At 50.7% G+C, this 22,095-nt stretch overlaps 4 protein-coding genes and 1 non-coding gene across 5 annotated transcripts; 3 read left to right on the top strand and 2 right to left on the bottom strand.

Moving 5' to 3' along the window:
* Positions 1–1,093: 1,093 nt before the first annotated feature.
* On the bottom strand, positions 1,094–2,430 carry J4E82_009538 (uncharacterized protein; the record flags this gene model as incomplete). The annotated part of the gene is made up of 5 exons (XM_051735761.1): positions 1,094–1,512; positions 1,580–2,023; positions 2,075–2,183; positions 2,236–2,243; positions 2,328–2,430. The coding sequence occupies 5 exons, from the start codon at positions 2,428–2,430 to the stop codon at positions 1,094–1,096; spliced, it is 1,083 nt and encodes a 360-aa protein (XP_051584501.1).
* Positions 2,431–3,385: 955 nt separating this feature from the next.
* J4E82_009537 (uncharacterized protein) lies at positions 3,386–5,827 on the top strand (the record flags this gene model as incomplete). Its single annotated transcript, XM_051735760.1, has 1 exon — positions 3,386–5,827. One exon carries the CDS (start codon positions 3,386–3,388, stop codon positions 5,825–5,827), a length of 2,442 nt encoding a protein of 813 aa, XP_051584500.1.
* Positions 5,828–6,677: 850 nt separating this feature from the next.
* J4E82_009536 lies at positions 6,678–6,801 on the top strand. Its single transcript has one exon. It is a non-coding gene; the product is annotated as a tRNA-Lys (tRNA).
* A 183-nt stretch (positions 6,802–6,984) lies between these two features.
* Positions 6,985–8,258, bottom strand: J4E82_009535 (uncharacterized protein; the record flags this gene model as incomplete). The annotated part of the gene is made up of 2 exons (XM_051735759.1): positions 6,985–7,849; positions 7,897–8,258. The coding sequence occupies 2 exons, from the start codon at positions 8,256–8,258 to the stop codon at positions 6,985–6,987; spliced, it is 1,227 nt and encodes a 408-aa protein (XP_051584499.1).
* A 419-nt stretch (positions 8,259–8,677) lies between these two features.
* On the top strand, positions 8,678–11,917 carry J4E82_009534 (uncharacterized protein; the record flags this gene model as incomplete). Its single annotated transcript, XM_051735758.1, has 4 exons — positions 8,678–8,860; positions 8,918–9,002; positions 9,063–9,343; positions 9,389–11,917. The coding sequence occupies 4 exons, from the start codon at positions 8,678–8,680 to the stop codon at positions 11,915–11,917; spliced, it is 3,078 nt and encodes a 1,025-aa protein (XP_051584498.1).
* Between the last annotated feature and the right edge of the window lie 10,178 nt (positions 11,918–22,095).

Below are 22,095 nucleotides of genomic sequence, written 5' to 3'. Positions count from 1 at the left end.
ACGGCAGTGACCTCCTTTTTGAGCGTGACTTGCTTGTACACGATCTTGCTAAGCGTCGTTTATGGCGCTGTCGCAGGTTGGGCGGCGAAACATCTGCTCTTCTGGGCAGACAGAAGACGCCTCGTCGATAAAGAAAGCCTCTACTTATTTGCCATAGCCCTAGCTGTAAGCCAATCTTTCCACACGATGGAGATTTACCACTCGGTCGCTGATCTCTCTACAGCTCTTGATCATAGGTACTGTCGGACTCATCGATGCGGACGATGTATTGGCCTGCTTCGTCGCGGGAAACACTTTCACCTGGGAGTAAGAGCTTTTCTGGGCCTCATATCCAATCTACAGCCCTTGGCTGACATGATTCTAGTGATTGGTTTCGCGAGCAGACAGAGCATGACTCCCTTCAGCCTATCATGGACTTCCTCCTCAACGTGGCTGTGTTCATGTGGCTTGGCGCCGTATGTCCTTGGGAAAAGTTCTTTTCTGGGGACGTGATACCAAGCTCTCGACTCATTCTGCTCGGTATTCTGGTTCTTCTCCTTCGTCGCCTGCCAGTCATAATCACTCTCCAAAAACAGATTCCTCAAATCCGCAACGTCCGCCACGCGCTTATCATGGGCTTCTTTGGCCCAATCGGCATAAGCGCTATTTTCTATCTGTATGTCACGCAGGACTTTTTGCTCCACATCCAACTCGAACATCCAGAACGGGAGGACTGTATCGCGTTGGCTCAAGTGACCGCGGTCATAGTATGGTTTCTCGTGATATCTAGCGTCGTAAGTGAAATCCTTGGCACAATGATACCGATGAATTAATCAAGACTTCAGGTCGTACACGGGCTGGCCATTCCTCTCGGTAGCCTTGCGCTATTGTCTCCACGTGTGTTCAACAGTATCAGGCGCTTGGGTACTGACAAAGACGACTCAGCCCGACGAATCGATAGGGAGAATACCGCTGCGGAGACTCAGCCTTTACTTCCTGAGCCTTGAGGATATATGTTCTGTATAGAGTAAATTTTATTGAAATTCTGCTACAGCAGCCGTTGGGCCCGAGGATTTACCTTGTACCCCAACTATCCTTCGATCCTCAAACCCCGCTAGTCCATCCACACCACATTCGCCGGTCCACTTTCAAACCCCAAACGCGCCACCGCGCTCGCCCCTACCCCTTCCCTTTCAATCTTCCACACCTCCACAAAATTTGCCCCACTATCTGTAATAGCAAGATACTCCTCTCTAAATAGCGCTGGCGACACCGCATTCGCGGATCCACCACTGGCCGTCGTGGGTAGGAGGAAGAGCTGGGATGTTATGGCGCCAGTGGAGGCGTCGAGGGCGAAGGCCGAGACATAGCCAGTGGCGTTGGTGGAGCGCGAGCGGGTGCCGGTTATAAGGTATTTCGGTTGGGCGGAGGTGATGAAATTGGTAAGGGAGGAAGTGGTGGTGTTGGTAGAGTTTGAGGTGGGGAGGGAGAATTTGACCTCATCGGCCCAGTAGGAGGATGTGTTTGTGAAACCTGGGTAGCGGTGCGTTACTACATGTGCAATCTCTAGTCTTACAGCAAGGAAAAAGGATAAACATACCAGCCGGCAACAGCGAATACGTCGTTTTCTCGTCTGTCAACAATCCTGTCTTATTATCTCTCTTGTACACCGCCAATGAGTTCGCCTCTTCGTAAATGGCATACACCCAGGCCCCATTCGGATGTACAGCTAAATGCCTCGGATTTGCACCCTCGGGCGCAGCTAGATACTGCAGTGTCTGCGCGGTCTTCGTCTCTCTGTCGTACGAATGCGCCCAGACGGCATTGCCCATATCATCGGCAGAGTACACGAATGCAGCATCCGGGCTAATGTCAAGCCCATGGACGCCAGAGGTGCTGTTGTAAGTCAGATTTGCGGTGGCAGCAGTGAGAGCGCCGGTGGAGTCGACGGCGAGGGCTTGGGCGGCGCAGCCGGTGCTGTAGGCGACGCCGAAGACAGTGTAGGGAGAAGCGTTTGTAGTGGCTATGTAGTTTGCATTCTGACCTGGATTTCACTGTTAGATGGGTTTGTTGCGAGGGAGTATAGGTAGCTGACAGGAGGAGGAGAGGGTTATGTTGCTGGTGGATGTGAGGCTGCGGTTTGATTTTATGGCGTAGCTTTGGATTTGGCCGGTCGTTGCGACGTAGACATTCCTTTTGCGTTCCTGTTGGTATTAGGCTTGTTGATGGTTTTGGTGAAAACAGTTGGGCTCGTACATCGATAGCTATTTATTTCGAGCCCTCTGATGCGTTTACAGTGATGTTGTTCACGAGCGTCAGGTCATTTGTCGAATCATCAAATTCTACACCTACAATCATATTCCCCGTGAAGAATCCAGAAAAGAAGTAATGCTTGTCGCCAAAGACTTTGGGCACGACAGCCAAGAGCAAAGTGGATAAAGAGAAACGCATTGTTCGTAATGCCAGGCCACAGAATCGATGCCTGGTAGAAGGTCCACAGTACAAGGTATATAAGTAGCCCTTGGCTTATCTACATAGTGCGGACCCTCCTGTGCTATACAAAGGACCGTACGTAAGTGTTTCATAATCCTCACTACGTACTTGGATCCCTAGAGCATGTTTGTACATGCTTACTTTCGTGGCCTCCGAGATTGGCCGAGCTAACTCCAGACGGGCTTAGCCATAGTAGTGTCAGGAGTAGACGCGTAACTGTGACGCGTAGTTAGGCGAGCTAGGAAAGTCGTCACTTCATGTCGAGTTGCGATTGAACGCGCACGCTAAAGCGCTGCACGTTTTAAACAAGGCTTATGGTGTTCAGTAGATATCATCCGAGATGGTTGTTCTTAGGGCCGCTGTAACATGAGATTTGGGTAAGAGCAAGCACGACAACACAGTCTCCCACACGACGAGGCTTAGATGGAGCGGAGTCGTTGCTTAGTAGAGCTTGCGTATCTGATGAAGCTCTTGTTTCTACCTCTACTGTGGTGGAATAGAAGGTCTTCCTTCGTTTAGAGTCTGGTGTGCCGCATAAACACGAGATCAATCATTATTTTAAAGACTGTGAATGATTTTTGCACTCTGGCAGCTACAGAAAATCACACCACGGTCGTTGTGAAGAGTCGTGGTATTGACCAACTGGCGAGATGCGATGTGCGCGTGAGAGAATGGGAAGCGGATGGCGTCATCGTCAAGGACCTCGAAAGTACGCCCTGTCTTCACAGCTAATCTTATAGATTCTATTGATCTTCCGTCATTCATTCCATGACCCTATGCTTCCAAGTAGCTGAATGTCACCGGGATTCCCTCGATCAATGAGCATGCATCGTCACTACAGTTAGAATACTCATGTCATTGTTCCTGCATAGTCGGTTGTCTTGTCTGTAAACCACCGTAAAACAGCATCAACATGAAGCTTCTCTCGACTATACTGACCCTGTCATCGATCACATATGCTCTTGCCTTTGACCTAGCTCTGGCAGCTGCTGTCGAGGACAAGGGTCGTACGATACCGACGATAACAAAAACATTCTATCATACAGAAGTACGACGACTGCACTCGAGCTACCATAGTGATATCGGTAGGATCAAGAGTGCGATCTCCAACGAATCCACCAGTTCTTTCATCGAGCGGGTCTCTGAGCGTGAGCATTATCGCTCAGCCTCATCTATATCAACAGCATACCTCAGGCGCGAAACCTTAAGCGGAGAGAAGCCCAGGGTCTCCCAAGTATCTGTGACTGGCGAGTCTGTCATCTCCAATACGCGCAAAGATCGACCCGCATCTTTGAATGACGCCACCAAGCACGATCAGACCCTGGATTACGAATTCCACACCGTCGATAAGCGAAACACCAACATCTATAATCTCAGAGTTGACCTTGCGCCTGAAGGTTATATTTCAGTGTACATGTCCAACAGTACAGCATACGAATTCTGCGAAAACGAAGTAGAGCAAGACCCTGACGATTCCCCAAAGGCACGCGAACTCCATGTTGCTGTTCTAGATGCTACGAAAACGGTCGCTATACCGGTTCATGGAGAGGCAGCTGCTAGTTTCTGCCTCGAGTTCAGGAAAGTAGAGGATACAGATGACTCGAAAAATAGCAAAGCAACTGCGGGTTCAACAAAAGCAGCCTCGTCGACAAAGGAAAAGACGATAAAGGTTTCGATTACTAAGGAAACGTTGAGGAGCACATCAAATTTGTCCAAACATACGTCTTCCCAGGCATCAGCTTCAGAAACTGACTCTGACACATCCTCCGCAACAAAGACTCAAAGCTCACATAATGACGAAACTAGCGATAGTTTAGAGACATCCAAGTCTAGAAGGAGATCGTCTACTCCAGCGACATCTTCAGACACTGAGTCCATCATACCAGCATCAGCAACCGAAGTACTCAGCAAGTCCAGGACAAAGTCCTCCGCAAGCGAATCCGACGAAGATACACTAGAAACACCCTTATCACTACACACTCCCACGAGAACGGAATCTATGATCCCTGATGTCTCTGACCCAGAAACGAGCACCTTTCAACCCCCCAAGACCAAATCCAAAACCTCCTCGACCAAGGAGCCCGAAGATACCTCAGCGGATCCAGAACTCTCCCCATCGCCAAAAGCCACACCCCTCGCCCTTCCTACCAGCACAATACAGACCAGCAGCAAACAAGACGTCTTCACCATATCAAGCATGAACACACGGTACCCCTACATCAGCGAATACATCAAGACCGCCGAGGACACCGCATCGACAGCAGATAGTATGGAGCATGATCCCATCATGACCGCCACCTCTGCGAACGGAGCTGTGAGGTTAGGGAGGCGGGGTGCTGCGTCCATAGCGATGAAGCAGGCTGGTGGTGCTAGATGTGTAGCTGAATCGACGCGGGAGGGGAGTATGCAGTATACGTCTGATTATAGCTGGATGGGGACTACGGGTACTGTTTCGACTGCTTGGCTATACAACTCTGGTATGGCTTCTGCGACGGCGTCGAGGAACGCGGGGGTGAGGCGGTTTGGATCGCCGTTTGTGTGGTGGCGTCGAGATGGTCGGGAGTGGTTGACGGATGGGTTTAATGCAAGGATAGGGAGGAGGGGGTTGGCTGAGGATGCTGGGCAGGAAAAGAAAGGGTTTTTCGATATCGCTATTGATGATGAGGGGGATGGAGGGGTTATGAAATCTCCCAGGGTCAGTACGGAGGTGAAAAGAACGGAGGGTGCAGTTGTTGCTACGAACTTGGTGGGTAAACAGCAGGGCGGTGGTGGCGGGGACGAAGATGGCCTTGTGGAAGACGGAAGTAGTGAAAAGGGAGAAGAAGCTGAGCTGGAAGAGGAGATGGTGGTTGGCGAAGAGGCTGAGGCTGATGAGGTGGTAGATGGAGACGGGGGTGGAAGCAAGGAGCCTACGTCTACGGATGAGGAAGATACCGCACCGACTACGAGCGTATCTGCAGACGCCAACGAAGAACCTACGTCCACGAAGAAGAAACACACAGAAGACGAGGAAGCCACACCTACTAACGACGCGAACCAAGACACTTCGACCAAGGACGACGACGACGACGCTCCAGCCGACGACGATGCCGACCAGCCCGACAACGACACATCGACAATTTCCTCCAAGAATCTCAAGTCCACAATTCCGTCCACTACATCCGCACACCCCACAGCGAAACCCAAATCCGACTCCCTAAACACAACATCTCCCATCCCATCCCTACCTCCAGGCATATCCTTCATCTTTCCCCCCGCCATCCCTCAAGCAACAGCACCACTCCCCACACCCCCTCCCGCACCAACAGGAACAGGTAAGCATCTGAACCCCACCATGCGCGAAGTATATAACTAATCATGTTCAAAAACGTCTAGCACCACAGCTAAACTCACCAATCATCTGGGACCCAGAGTGTCCGCAAATAAGCACGTCGACGTTGACAGCAGAGAACGGTTTGACGACGAGACTTGGCGTGACTGTTGGACTGGGTTGTTGGCGCAGTGTTGAATCGTCTGGTAATGGGGACGAGAATAATCACACTTCGTCTTCTGCATCATCCCACGGAACAACAACTACCGCATTCAACATCCTCTCCTCCTCCTCGCAAACCCATTTCCTCGGCGCCTTGTGCTGGCTCATCATCGGGTCCATCTTCCTCTGTTTCGTGTGAGTTTGTAAGAACCTTTTTCTTTTTCTCTTTGTCCCTCCTTTCCCCGCCATATGAGGTGAGGAACTCGAACTAACAAAGCCATGTTGTTAGGACTCGCCAATACCAGTTCCTCCACGGGTCATGGCATGTGGGCCGGAGCTTCGTCTGGTGGATCCTAGGTCTGGAAATGTGGGGCGTGGGCGCGAGATTGAAAGAGAAGATGGAGGGGGCGGAGAGACAGTAAGGGGAAGGAGGAAAGTGGGAAGGCAAACAGAGGGCATGGAGATTTAGAAGTGGGAAGTTTGATTGTTGAGTGTGTGCGCACTTGGTTGAGCATGCTTTGGAAGAGATTATACTAGTGTAGTGCGATTTGTTTATATACATATATATATACACACGACGTTCCGGGTACATGGTACAAAAAATGCATAGTCTATAAGTCTTGGCAGTCTATATCCGGGTATCATATGCAAAAATTAACGCTCGACGCGTTGAACGAGGATAAACCTCAATCTTTCTTCTCTGTATTTCTTCAGTGCTCCATCAATCAACAGCATCGCCCGGCTAGCTCAATCGGTAGAGCGTGAGACTCTTAGCTTTCACGTCCTAACAAGACACGATTGGTTATCTCAAGGTTGTGGGTTCGGTTAGTTAGCTCCAAAACATCCAACGTTCGATTCAACGCCTAACATGTTTCTTAGACCCCCACGTCGGGCTTCTTCTTTTTGTTCTTCTGTCGACCATGCCGTCGCGATCGTTGAGGTGATGGTTGACTTTGGGGCAAGTTTTTTTTTTCGCCAAGCATTTCTGCCACCTCGACACACACACACCTCATCAGATTTTGTGCTTTAGGATAGTGGTATTATGTCAGCAAGATCCTCGCATCTTCATGCAGAATCATAACCTCCTCATTCTCAAACGAGTACTTTCTCCTCACAATCTCAAACACAATGAGGCCAGCCGCCGTACTCGGCACCTGTTTAATCGTACTCATGAAGAAATCCCTGTACAAGTATTTTCTCCAGCCACCAGCTCGCTTGGCTAGTATCTTGCACTGGGCAAACGTCTCCTCGTAAGCGTGGTAGTACCGTCGTACAATGTGACTAGGCTTGTTGTCCTGATGGGCCTGGAAATCCAGTGCTTCTAGCCGGCGGTAGTGCACGTCTTGAATTTCGGTAAGAGGATGTTGGATGAGCTGAGACGTGATTGACGCAGAGACGCCAGCCAAGAGGAGGAACATGGGTTCGAGCATATAGTGAGGTCTGATGACGGGCCGGTCATCGTGGTCTTCCTGCAGATACGGGATAGATTTTTCGAGCAGCGTATCGCGCGTCCGGCTACCGTAGTACCGCGACACGAACTCGAGGTACGCCTGGCTCTTGACAGTCTCAAAGGTGCCGAAGAAGACGGCGGCGCCGAATGCGTCTTTGGTAAAGGATAGAGACCAGCCGGCGAAGATGCCTTGGATGCCGATGGAGCGCAGCTTGTGTCCTGCGTAGTGCCACATGGTCTTGTGCTTGCCGTCGAGGATGTCGGCCGTTCGGAAACGGGTCTGCAGAGCGTCAAAGGGGGCGGCGATGATGGATTGGATACTCCCGCCTATGAAGCCGGCTGTGAAGGTCACAGAGGGGGGTGGCGGGGGGTAGACGCGCTTGGTTTGATAGGACGAGGGTTCGTGAAGTGCGGAGAGACTATGGAGGTATGCTGTATATAGGACTGCGCCAATACTGCGCGCTGTGAGCATATGCGTGGGCCAGGAACTCGTCATACATACCATGTGTTTGCCATTAGAGGTGGCAGCACCTGCTTCGGTATGAAGCCCCATCCCTCAGTCCGTATGGCATGCGCCAGCACGGCGGGCGTAGTCATTCTCCACGACCACTTCGCATCCGCCATGACGTGTGGATTGATGGCCCTCGCATAGCCCATGTAATCTATCCTCCCGCGGAAGAAGGCCTTGACTGGTGCTCGGAAGTAAAAGGCAACCATTCTCGCTGCCACGGCGCGCATACCGGCGGCCTGGACACCTGTCGCTGGTGCCTTGTTGGGCGCTTGCGGGGCTTCGGGGGGAGAGGTGTCATTGGAGGCATCGCTTCGGAGAGAGACTCCAGCGCGGAGACTGGAGCCGGCCGTCATTGCATAGCATGGGAGGTGGGTGAGAGCTGTAGGCGCATGGGCGGGGTGTTGGAGGGTCGGAGGGTTGAAGTTGGCAAAGGCAGCCGCGTGGGATGGTCACAGGGTGAGTGGGAGTGACTTTGACCAAGCTCCGGGTGGACAAGAGCAAATAAGACAGCCGGGCAAAAGAGAAAACGGGCCTAAACAGCTGTGTATACGATTCTCAGATGTACGTCAAGATGCTATCCCAGAGTGTTACGTAGGCAAGGTAATTGTAGACACTAGCACCGATGTGGAGTTAAAGAGCGCACGGCCCGCGAGCGCGTACCTCGCGTCGCATCATCCTTTCGCGACTTTCCCATCGTCGCCTTCTCTCTTCTACCTCCCCCCTCCCAGCCCAGTCGACTTGTCTGGAGGTTCTCTTGCGCGCACCTCCAAACATGGCGGACAACGACATTGTCATCGACAAGGCGCTCTTCCACGAGCGCCTCAACAACCTCGTCACCAAGTGGAAGGCCGACAAGCGCTCCGGCGACCAGGTTTTCCAGGGCGCAAGCTCAATCGCGACGCTCGTGGGCAAGGCGAGCGAGCCAGGCATCTACCTGAAGCCAGCGGCATTCCAGGTGAGATTGCGCCGATCCGCATGTGATGATGGACAGTGAGCTGACGAGACGACATAGCTATGGCTGCTAGGCTACGAGTTCCCTGCCACGCTCTTCGTCCTTACTCCCGACCTCCTCCAGATTGTCACAACCAAGAAGAAGGGTGAGTCCGACATGCTTGTCCGGGCCTGAACATGGCATGTGGGTGCTAACGGCGATGCAGCCTCCTACCTCGAGCCGCTCAAGGGTGGCAAGGTGCCTGTTGAGATTCTCGTGCGGGGCAAGGACGCCGAGGAGAACAAGAGGCAGTTCCAGACATGTCTCGAGACGATGAAAAAGGCCGGCAAGAAGGTTGCGGTGCTCAAGAAGGACAATGCCAACAACGCTTTCGCAAACGAGTGGAAGGCGGCATTCGACGAGGCTGGCTTCAAGGACGAGGACCAGGTCGATCTGGCCTCCATCATGTCCAACGCCGCCTTGTCCGTCAAGGACGAGAAGGAGCTGGTAAGTTGAGCGACGGACCAGAATAGTGCTTGGCTGACCCTGCAGCGAACTATCCGCGACGCTGCCCGCGCCTCGAGCGCCCTCATGTCCAACTACTTCGTCGAAGAAATGTCCGACATCCTCGACTCGGAGAAGAAGATTTCACACCGCGCCCTCGCCGACAAGGTCTCCAACAAGATCGACGACGCCAAGTTCTTTGAGAAACAGAAGCTCTCCAAGACATTCGACTCGATGCAGCTCGACTGGTGTCTCCAGCCTACAATCCAGAGCGGTGGCTCGTACGACCTCAAGTTCGCTGCGGAGCCCGACGAGAACAACCTGCACGCGGGCGTCATCATCTCGGTCCTCGGCCTGCGCTACCAGACTTACGGTGCCATGATCGGCCGAACATTCATGGTAGGACCCAACAAGGAACAGGAGACTGCCTACAAGCTGCTTCTGGCGATCCACGACTTGGTCATCAAATCTATCAAGGACGGTGTTGTGGCCAAGGACGTCTACAACAAGGCCCTGGCACATCTCAAATCCAAGAAGCCAGAGTGGGAGAAGCACTTCCCCAAGAACCTTGGTTACGGTATCGGTACCGAGAACAAGGACTCTTCGCTCCTCTTGAGCGGCAAGAACACTCGTGTTCTAAAGGACGGCATGACTCTGGTCGTTCAGACTGGTCTGTCGGATCTGGAGAACAGCAAACCCCAAGACAAGAAGAGCAAGAACTATTCGCTGGTCTTGGTAGACACTGTTCGTGTTAGCTCAGCTGACTGCGCAGTCTTTACCAAGGACACCACTTCTGATTTGGACGCCGTCTCGTTCTTCTTCGACGACGAAGAGGAGGAAGCGAAGCCCAAGGTGAAGAAGGAGCGCCCCGCTATTGCACAGACAAACATCACCAAGACTCGTACCCGACACGAGCGGACAACGAACCAAGATGCGGAGAAGGAGGAGCAACGGCGACAACATCAGAGAGAGCTGCACGCCAAGAAGCAGGAGCAGGGTCTGGCCGAGTACAGCGAAGGCGCAAAGTCTCTCAACGGCACTGAAGAGAAGAAGTTCAAGAAGTTTGAGTCGTACAAGCGCGACAACCAGTTCCCCAACTCAGTCGCCAACTTGGAGATTGTAGTCGACAAGAAGAACCTTACCGTTCTTCTGCCCATCATGGGTCGACCTGTACCCTTCTACATCCACACCATCAAGAACGCTTCGCACACGCCCGAAGCAGACTTCACATCACTCCGCATCAACTTTTTGTCCCCAGGTCAAGGTGTGGGCCGAAAAGACGACCAGCCCTTTGAGGACCCCAACGCGCACTTTATCCGTAGTTTGACCTTCAAGTCACACGACGTTGATCGCATCGACCAAATCACCAAGGACATTACAGAGCTGAAGAAGGACGTCGTACGACGTGAGACCGAGAAGAAGCAGATGGAGGACGTTGTTGAACAAGACAAGCTCATCCCGCTCAAGACCCGCAAGCCGCACATGCTGGACCTCATCTTCATCCGCCCAGCGCTCGACGGTAAGCGTATCCCCGGTAGTGTCGAGATCCACCAGAACGGTCTGCGCTACATCCACGGCAACGGTACTGCGAAGATCGATGTTCTGTTCAGCAACATGAAGCATCTTTTCTTCCAGCCCTCACAACACGAGTTGATCGTCATCATCCACGTGCACCTCAAGAACCCAATCATGCTCGGTAAGAAGAAGACCAAGGACGTTCAATTTGTCCGGGAAGCAACCGAGATGCAGTTCGACGAGACGGGCAACCGCAAGCGCCGCCACAAATTCGGCGACGAAGAGGAGTTTGAGCAAGAACAAGAGGAGCGCAGGCGCCGTGCCGCTCTCGACAAGGAATTCAAAAACTTTGCCGAAAAGATTGCCGATGCGGCGAGGAACGAGAACGTCAGTGTTGATATCCCATACCGTGAGTTGGGTTTCAACGGTGTGCCTAGTCGGTCCAGCGTGCTCGTCCAGCCCACGACCGACTGTCTTGTTCAACTCACCGAACCGCCGTTCACCTGTCTCACGCTCAGCGAGATTGAAATCGTGCACTTGGAACGTGTGCAATTCGGTCTGAGAAACTTTGACATGGTCGTCGTGTTTAAAGATTACAATCGGCCCCCTGTCCACATCAACACCATCCCCGTCGAATCTCTCGACCCAGTCAAAGACTGGCTCGACTCTGTCGACATTCCATTTACCGAGGGTCCCTTGAACCTCAACTGGGCCACCATCATGAAGACGGTGACGTCGGATCCGCACCAGTTCTTTGCGGACGGCGGCTGGAGTTTCTTATCCAACGAGTCGGATGACGAAGGGGATGGCGACGAGGAAGAGGAGAGTGCGTTTGAGGTTAGTGAGAGTGAGCTGGCGATTTCAGATGAGAGTAGTGAGGAGAGCGACTTTGATGAGAATGCGAGTGATGAGATGAGCGATGAGGGGAGTGAGGAGGAGTTTAGTGAGGGCGAGAGCTGGGATGAGTTGGATAAGAAGGCTGCGAGGAAGGACAAGGAGGCTAGGGAAGCGGGGGGTGGCGGGAGTGAGGATGAGGGGAAAGCGAAGAAGAGGAAGAGGTAGATGATGATGATGGTGGGGTTGATGTGTACGATTAGGGTGAGGTCTTGGTGGAGGTTCTCAGGGTCACTTGTGCGCGAGAAAGTGCGCTGTGGTGATGTGAGATTGCAGGGGGAATTCAATACCGGGAGATTTGTGGAGTTGACTTTCTTCCTTTCTTCTCTTCCCCCTTTTTCTTTTCCGGCTTTCTGAGCGGAGTGGGAATGGGGAAATGGATACAGTAATAGCGATTCTTTATTCAAGTGGCTTTGCACGATCTTCACAACGCCCTACTAACAACGCTATGACACGATTTGGGCAAATGCAGAATACGTATTGGGCAGCAATGAACGGCAAAGACGTATTCAGAAGTGATGGCAACGAAGTTACGATGTGGTCAGACGAGGGAAGACATCTCGGGAATACTAGGATACGAGCCCGGACATGACAGGAATATCTAGCACCAACGACACCAACAGTACGGAGACAGCCTACGAAATGTTGCAGAACTCTAAATTGACTTATCCAGCGAGAGCATACCAAAGCAATGGCACGAAACGTATTAGATCAATCGCAGTGCCTGAAAGACGCGCGTATAGCATTGTGAGCTGTAGAGAAGGACAGCGGAAATAGAAGGTTGGTCCCTCTCACCCGGTGCGAGCTTGCGTACAGGTAAGGCAGACCCTGGTGGTGAAAGCCTTTCCAAGCCGATTAAGCCCGCTCATTAAGCACCATCGAGGAATATCCCTTCGTGAGATGGTCGTTGACAGCAGCGTAGCTTGCGCGACGAGCCTTACCGTATGCGTCAATGGATCTCGCCCTCAGCATAGTCCTGACGCTCTTAAGCTTCCTCTTGACCGCCGCATCGACCAACTCATAATCGCAGATCTGATCCCACTCCAATACGTTGCCTTTGTTTCATCGCGTGGCCATGGCAGTTGCCCATGTGCAACCTTGAAGAAAATGGTACCCGTTCATGGCGATTGCAGCGAGCCGTTAGTTCCTCGAAGTAGGTCTGCCTATGCTGTAAGCGATAGAAGGCGCTCTATATTATTTGAGAACGCTTTGTGGCTCTTCTCTCTATATAATGTAAGCAGGTGTTAGGGCCCCGGCCCATTCTAGCCCCGTCCGACTCGATCTGGAGGATAAAGTTAGACCGAACGCTATCGTGACTCGATAGCAATTGGTCTCTGGTATACACAGCAATGTGGTTATGTTGCAGAGCAATGAGTATCCAGTATCTTTGATTAGCATACTGTTTGACAGCAGGCCAACATGGTGATATTTCTAGTAGATCAAGATATATTATTTAATCACTAAAAACTACGTTCTATAAACTGTGATATATCGCGATTTTCTAAGCTACAGGGACTAGTTACTAGTAGGCAAGCTTTTAGAGGCCCTTTACGCTGCTGTTAGCTTACACTAGCGATAATCACGTACCGTAAGTATATACTATTCTCTTTAGAGATTCGTCTTGATATAGGCTTAAACTATCATCTTAGTGCCTACCTAAATACTCCCTACACTAACCTTTGTAACGTGAAGCAAGTACTATTGCCTACAGTTACGCCCTCACACTACCAAGCATCAGATCCTAGCTTTATCTGAACTAGTCTCTTTACTTAGGCTACTTGCAATAGTCTAGGACTCAAGTGTCCTACCTCCACCATATTCCGACCGCCAGTTCGTTCCCCTCTCATTTGTATCCTCAGCTCTAGACACTGCGGTTTCTAGATGTCGGTATCCTGACTTTTGTAAACTCATTTGCAAAAAATCGCCAGAGACCTTCTGAATTGATTGGTCGCTGAGATGACCACCGAGTTGTTTGATCTGATCCCCGTATCCACGATTCTTCCCATGTATTGTCTTTTGGCTGTTCGATACTAAGAATTGTACGGCTTCATTGCCTGTAGCGTGATTGTCGATGATGCTCACACTCTCTTTCAAGTGCTGGTCTGCTTGGAGACAGATGTCTCTGCATTTACGAGCACTTGTCCATTCTTCGCGCAACCTTGCAAGGTAACTTGTATCTTCCTGGGTCATTGCTGCGCTTGAGGTAAACACCATGCGATCTAAAACGTCCTGCATGTGCACCTCTAACCTCGCAGCAGTTTTTTCCATGCTTATTTTGCATTCTTGTATACCATCACTTGTAATCTTCTCTGACATTTTGTCTGAGCCCTGAGGAAGATCTGCTGCTGTTGTGAACTGGAGTTCATCGATAAGCTTGGAAAACCGAGTGCAGATAAGAAGGCATTTTTGCGTGCTGGAGCGCTCTTCTCTCATGCTTTGAAGCTCTGGTGTTGCAGAACTTGACGTAGTGCGCTCTACTAAGGATTGAAGTTTTTCATCAATTGTCTCGAGTCGCGCCTCGAGGTCATTGGTCGCAGTCATGATAAGATCTTAGTAATCTCCAAGACGCTCCAGAGCAACAGAAGACTTTCGACTAAAGGAGGGAGATCGGTCAGATCTATCATGTAATATCGGACGTAGAGTTAAGACACTTACAGCTGCATGTCCGTGAGCGCGATATTGATGGTTGACTTGTATGCTGCTAGCGAATTTCTAAAATCGTCGATGTCGTCCCCCATATATCTTAGCCTAGCCCAGTCGCGGAAGCTTTGTCGATCACCTCCAGATCGTGAGCAGCATTTTTCGAGCTCTTGTAAAAACTCGTTGCAAGCGGTGCTACATCGTCGTAAAGGTAGATCAAGCGCGGGAAGATCTACGTCTGTATGTAACCTCATCGTATCGCTCAATGATTCTAGAACGTTGATGAGAGCCTCTAGCTCTTCGATAAGATCGCGCACACGCTTAGGTTGGGTCTTAAAGCTCCGTACTGCTGTATGAAGCGCGAGGCATGATTTGTGGGCAAAGATGACTAGTGCTAACACACCGGACGCAAGGCTTATAGGGTCAGCCATCATGACGATGCGTTTCGCACTGGCTCGGAATCCTGAGAGGAAATCTATGGGACCGAAGCTAGCTTAAGTATGTAATTGACTGCATCGTAAAGTGGGCGAACTGCGTTGTTGATTCGTCCGGGGCAGTATGCGGGAAAGGCGGAGCTAGTGTTGTTTAGGACAGATGGCGGTTATATTTCCGCGCTAAGGATGCTGCTTCCTTCAGAAACTGTGATGGGCTAGGCCCGGAGTAAGAATCCTCGGCAGTACCTCGGTGTACTCTTCATGTTGCAGGTTGCGGCAGCGACCTTGAGTATCAACTACACAAGACAATACACGCTCTGTTGTCTTATGCCATCGTTTGCCTGAGCGGTTGGCGTGTGCAGTTGTACGCAAGGCCTGGTAGGCCTGCCCCTTACAAAAAATAGGCACCTTTATTGTGTCCTCGCCTTACTGTGCGATTGATTTGCGCTTAAGCAATTACTTCGTGTTAGGAGGCAATACATCACTTACTTTAGCCAAAACAAATGATTATGCACGGTAGAAGATCTAGCTATTTATTATCGTAGTTGTCGATACAAGCAGCTAAAGAGCGTATGTGAGGAGCATTTGGGCAGGCGCTAAGATGTTGGTACGAGCTTGTACTGAGACGAATCCTTGAAGAGCTATTAAGCATCCGGAAGGGATCATATATATCTATAGCACGTGATCGTGGCTGTTGCAAGCCGACAGTGGCCTGAAGGGTCTCCAGTGGCTTGCCTGCCTATGACTAGGGCCGCGTAGCGTTGGAACACTGTGACAGCGTAGTAGTGTAGGGCTTTATCCTAGTATACACTATAATTTCTGAACGTAACCTCTTTACTACTTAGAAGAGCACGATTCTATATGCTCTTCACCTATCACTAGGCGTGTAGAAAAATTGTCAGAAAAACAGCTATCGTGATAGCTATCATATATAACTATACAATCTTATCTGCCAGCGCGCGTCAAGCATATCCGCGCATCACACGCACGGACACAGTAACGCGTCAACGTGAACTTAGGTTCGTTTAGGTCCAGCACAGATTTCATGTACTATGACGTCATCATCATCCATCCACGATTAGGAAGATGTACATCTGGGTTTGCTGTAGGCCTGAGGCTTGTAGACCAACGGTCATTGGTTGAGTGCTTTAGTGACGTCATGGCTCATCATGCGCGATACTCGGCACAGCTCAACGATACTATATTCGCGATACCTCGGCAATGCTTGACGAACATGCATGGCTTGCCAGCGCTTGCACGACCTGCAGGGCTGCCAGCCTTGTGCATGAGGAACATCGTGTTTGTGTGGGGGCGGGCACTTGTCATTGGTGGGGTTTGCCACCGGATCGGTGCGAAGACTCCTTGTGGTTTCGCCAAATCCACCCACCCTCCTGTAGCCGCTGTGGCTCCCGAAGCAGCACTCGATGACTTGCCACTTCATTGGACGGAAGCTGTACTGGCAACAGTACACAGTGAGATTTGAAATGTTCATTTTGAGTATCTGATTCATCGCCAAGAGTTACGTATCTAGGCTTAGCCATGACTCCATAAGAGGCGCGTCCTTTCGAAGTTATATTGTAAGAACAGTGCCGCAAAGTTTTTGCGCCACACGATCTCGTTGCGTATGACATGAATGCTGCCTCCAAGATAGGAGTCCAGTCCACCTACAGCGAGGAACGAATTCCGTCAGAGTCGTAGCTCACCAATGATGCACCACTTCTAGAACCCCTTCGCCACGGCGAGCGACTCGTCTCGAATTCAGAGGAAGGTGCAGACAGTGCACATGGAACCGTCCAAAATCCTGCGCTAGACTGTGGGCTACCGAACAAGACTGTGCTAGAAAAGCCATCTGGAATGATACCTCAAGGTTGGCCAACCTCACCGCAGGCGATCAAGCTTCCCATGAGCACACGGATATGGAATGTTTTCGTCGACATTGCTTTACTATCACTTTCATGTGCATTCCTGACCTTTGCCCTATTTGTCCTCGGATGCAACGGCAAGCCAGTAAGTTCGCATCGACAAGCAGCTGAGAGATTTGAACAAGCTTCGAATTGGGTAAGCACACTACTGATCAGGCTACATCGTTTACTTGCTCACTGATACAGGTCCCTACGATCTATCCTATCTTGTTTGCACCCATCGTCGGACGAGCTACCCATGCGATCCTACTTTGGAGACTTGGAATGGGCGAAAAGGTTGGTACTTTGGATTTACTTGCCGGTAGTACATCGCTCACAAGCACTGTCGTCTCACAAGTCCAAATGCGGCTCATGGATCACATAGGCCTTGACTTGATCGCTATCTGGCTGCGATCTCCAGTGGGCGGTCGATCCTCCTTTCGATGATAAGCGTTGGTCCAACGAGCGTTGTCGAGGATGCGGTATTTTTCCATGTCATTCCTAACTCTAACGTCTGGACACCCGACGTCCCCATCTCCAAGACACAAACGGATGGTCTCTATGTAGCTGGCATCATGACGCCGGAAGCAAGGGGATATCCACGTGATGCTTGGGGTCACATTAAAGTACCTAGGATCGAATACTACGAGGGTACATCAACTCCTGAAGACAAAGGCTGGTACAAGACGGCAAACTTTACTCTGGACTTGAACTCTTACTCTTCCTTCATTGGTATTACTATAGGCGGCATCGATTCGGCGGACTTTTTCGACCATTTTACCACAGTGCAGGTGATGTACTTCAATCTGATGTGCGACCAGTACCGTGGGCAATCTCGATTCTTGTCCAATCAGAACGTGGATAGGACATGTATTCTGGAACAATTACACCACAGCAACCGCCGAACCACCCCCTCAAGATCTCAATCCCTTTACCTTCGTCGTTAAGAGAGGAGAATTTCCCTTTTTGAATTGTACGGCCAAGACGGTATATGTCGAAGTGAGAGTTACCTGCCCTACATACACCACCTGCTCTGCCTCTCGCGTTAGACGCTCTCGCCACGAACATCCACCGACCGACCGCACTCGTCTGGGATGGTTCCTTGGAATCGGGTCTGGAAGTTCGTGGTCGGCCAACATGTCCAAACACGTCGGATCTGATGATTATGCTAGCAAGAAAAACGAACCGGCGATAAACCTCTACTCGAGGAGTTGGCTCGGCACCCCAAAGAATTACATGGCAACAGCGCCCGCGAACGCTCCAGGATTGTCTTATGAGAAGTTGTCGATACGTCTTAGTCAAACACTGAATGCGTATTGGTCAACCATGTACTGCAAAAACTCGCTTGTGCGCCGTTTCAACGAGAGCACGCTTCCGCCCGATGATAAGAGGATCGGGTCTTACCAAGACGAGAGCTATCAGTGCGAGCCGTCTAGGGAAACCTACTTATTCGCAGGAACGTGGCCAAGCCCCGGCACAAAACGAAGTAATGTAGCAGTCTTCCAAGCACATCACGGCTGGGTCGTTGCGCTCATTGTGTTCTCAGCTGTCCTCATTACAGCGAGTTTGATCCCATTTTATGTCCGCAATTGGCTGTCGCACGGCCCGGATGTACTCATGAATGTTTCTAGTTTGGCGGTAAGGGATAATCCATATGTGGCACTGCCGGCAACGGGGACGTATCTCGACGCGGCGGATCGGTCGCGGTATCTGAGGCATCTGCAGGTGAGGTTTGGTTGGAGGGGAAGTTGGGATAGGGAAGATGGTAATTGGAAGGGTGGATGGGGATTCGGCGTGTTGAGAAGAGGGAGGAAGTATATGTAGGAGCTTGGTAATCTGGAAGTGTAGAATTGCCGGATGGCAGCACATACGCCGTGTATCAGCAGCATGCATTTATGGCATCACTATGGTTCCTTCCTCGTTCGAGTGCTTTCAGCTTGCCATGGAATTTATGTATCTTTAGATTGGACATACTGGCGATGATTGCCCGGCCGATAGTGGGGGCTTGTTTGAGGACTATGAAGAGGATAGTACAGGCACGTTGGTGCCGTTGCGAGTATGTGTTATTTCCACGCGATACGATGAGTTACGGTTCTAGATACTTGCTAGAATCTGTGTTTGCCCAAACAGCCGGTGGTTTGCAGCAAAACTGCATCTCGTTCCAAGCAAAATAGGTCAAGCAGGATCACCTTTCATCCTAGAGAAGTGCTGTTGATATATTTGTCGATGTTGAAGGCAAGTAGCGTGACATCCATACATTGGCAGGTCTGAGGCTTTTCAAAACAATAGACAAAGTGGAGAGTGAGAAACGCCTGTTTCCGTCTGGCAATGACTGGAATCTACGTCCAGGATCACACATGAATCAACATACATCACTGTAAACGTCGAGGGATACATGACCATGCACGAGTGGAAATACATGATCTAAAAGGATAAGACTCTAGGTAGATATGAGGGTCTTGAAAGTGCGGAAACAAAACGTCTTCCGAGCGAAGATCAATGCGTCTGTAATCGAGAAGACGATGAAACTCCAACAATAAGGCAGCGATTCCTTTTCGGCGCAACTTGTGATGTGAATAGGAAGGGATAACCATTTTTCAGTGCTGCTAAACTCAACAAATCAAATGCTGGAAGACCCGCTGGCGCCATATTGGCCATCCGCTCTTGCAGCAGTAGTTTGGTGCTGGCTCGACCTGATGCGAACGACCATATGTTCATCGTATATGTGCTTCGCGAGCTCTTTTCCTTTTACTGGGAATATTACGATGGGATCGGAGCTCGGAGATAGCTGTGACCTCTCACACTCGAGACATTTGAGGCCCTCAGGGGTTGCGAATTCTTCCAAATGAGTCTGGAAGTGGCCGTAGAACTTTGATAACGAAGTCCAGGCACGCCTCTTCCTCGTCTCTTCGGGCAAGCAGGACCATTTGTTACCCGGGCAGCCATACCGATTGGGCTTCTTGATTGCGGACTTGGGGAGCTTTGGTTCTTTGTCGCTTGCATTCACACGCACGCGCTTTTTGCCCCTAGGAGAATGATCCTCCTCATCCGCCCTGAATCCAGGTCCGTCAGGCAGGCAGTCTTCCTGGAGATTGGAGAATGCATCTTCGGGCAACCCGATGTATTCGAAAATAGTTGGGGAGTGCGGGATGCACGTACCATCGCCGAGCGATGAGAGATGGGGTTCGTCGAACATTGGAACTTTGAAGATATAGACGAGATAAGCAATACACAAAGAATGGTACGCTATGTTTTGCTTGATGAGAAAGGAGAAAGTATCATCCACAAGTAGTGGATGGTATGGAGAGGCATAGGCAGTTTAAAGGCAACTTGTAAGACATGGACGTCGATGATACGGAAGGGATAATGAGCCTTTCGCGATCCTTGGCCGTTCTGTCAACTTTGCAAGAAACACACGATGGTCTCTTTAATCTTGCTTTTGCTAACGTTGAAAGCACAGGCGGGCAATATGCAAAGATGTCACTCTGTCGCCTGCGATGCCGATGTGAAAGTTGCATTCGGGGTCGGACATGGCAGGCCAATCAAGTTTGACGAGAGGCTTGGGTCAGACACGGCGAGCCAATCAAATCTGACCATGCGCAATGCCGGACGTGACTGAGGTGAACATGCCGTGGTTGCACATGGACGGACGCAAGAGATTATGTGCGGTAGTGGTAGGCTAAGTGGGTCTGGTAAATCAAGCGACCTCGTGGTGCGCTAACCTGGGTTGCTTCGAACCTCGGGGCTTCAGCATTATAACGAAAGTCTTCACGAACGGAGATTTCATGTTAGCCCTGCTGGAGTCTACAAAGTAGGAAATTTAGTAGGAGTTTCAGTAGGAGTAGTAGTGATAATAATAGTGATGGTAGTATAGCAAGGGGGGTCAAGTCGGTGTGATGGGCACAGTGGGGCAGGCGTGTCAAGCGATCTTGGCATGTCAGGGAAATGATAGTCGAGATGTAGCACATCTGCATGTATCTTCTTGCAGCTCCTACAAAACCATTCTTTCACCATCAGACGCCGCTATGCTGGCTGGCTACTCGACACAATTCCTGCTTGGGAGCAGAATTGCAGATGCGACTCACTGTATACAACGCTCTAAGTTGGTGCTCGAGTTAGTGTTCTAGATCACAGCCGCTGATTGCGAATTTGAAGACTAATGGCCTATCAAATGAGAGATTTATTGCGACAATGTCGAGTAACAGAAGCTGACTGTTTTGCTCCTGTTTCCTGGGGTGGGGTTGTCAGGGCGGGGTGCGTCTGCATGGTGGCTAGGGGAAGCACCGGCCTTTACGCTAGGTTCCCCAAATGGCAGTGCAATCTTTGTGGGATATCGAGTGAGCTGAATATCAAGAGGGTGGTGTTTTAGCATCGTGTCGTACTTCATAGACGTACCTAACATGAATCCGGTGTCTAGAATAAACCGGATGGAGAAAAGATCGTGTCTCTCCACGGTTGTTTACTACCATCTACTGCATACACTAATTTTGCTTGCACGAAAGAGCTCCTTTGGCGTAAGGCATTTGATATTCGGGTGCTTAGCAAATAGTGGAGCGAAAGCAAATACAAAGGTCTCGCACACAAGGCGGTTCCCTAGTCGAACTTCATAAAAGGAGAGGCAACGTTACTGAAAGCTACATTTCACGAAAGTGGCAATTCCAGCGAAGACACAGGAAAACGACGTCGGCGGATAATAGGCTGCTGGAACATTTGCACATGACTGATTGGCGACCGTACGGCTCCTGCCGCTAAGGACCACACGGCTGGTAGCCGATTTCAGCCCGTCACTCTTAGCCTACTACTTTCGTCACATCACGTTTGTCATGTGCCAAGCCCTATATGGCTGGCCAATCGAAGACAACGCTTTGGTCGGAGGGTGCTCATGTGCAGCCTTCCTGCAACTAGTCCCGCCCCTAATGGACTGTCAGCACACATCGTACCGTCAAGACTCGGTTGCTGCTTCTGATAGACACATCTCAAGGGCACAGACATGCACCTGTGACGATCGTGCGTATACGAGAGAGTGGAGATCTTTTGTAGCGGTATGCCTAGCACACAGCGCAAAAATGCTTCGGTCGATCGACGCAACGACTGAGGAGTGGATCACACTGCCGTCAATACCTTGCGCTTGTCCACCAAATACCCACTGGGGGAGTAAGCTATACCGCGTGTCGTTCATACACAGAATCCATAGGCATCTTCCGTTTATATCTACCGAGCTGCGGAGGTGATCTTCATGTAGCGTGGAGTTTTACAAGGGTGTTTCCTTGCCCATGCCTTCGGAATCCCGAGACCACCTATCGCCCAAGCACGAAACTAAAAACCGGTACGCGGGTTTGGTGATCGTTGTCAAATGAAGATCCGGCACCTT

Source organism: Alternaria postmessia, assembly GCF_024291825.1.
Source record: "Alternaria postmessia strain BMP 2775 chromosome Unknown scaffold_93, whole genome shotgun sequence".
Classification (NCBI taxonomy): domain Eukaryota; kingdom Fungi; phylum Ascomycota; class Dothideomycetes; order Pleosporales; family Pleosporaceae; genus Alternaria; species Alternaria postmessia.
Note: the sequence above shows the minus strand (reverse complement) of the source record. Positions and strands in the feature narration are given on the sequence as shown.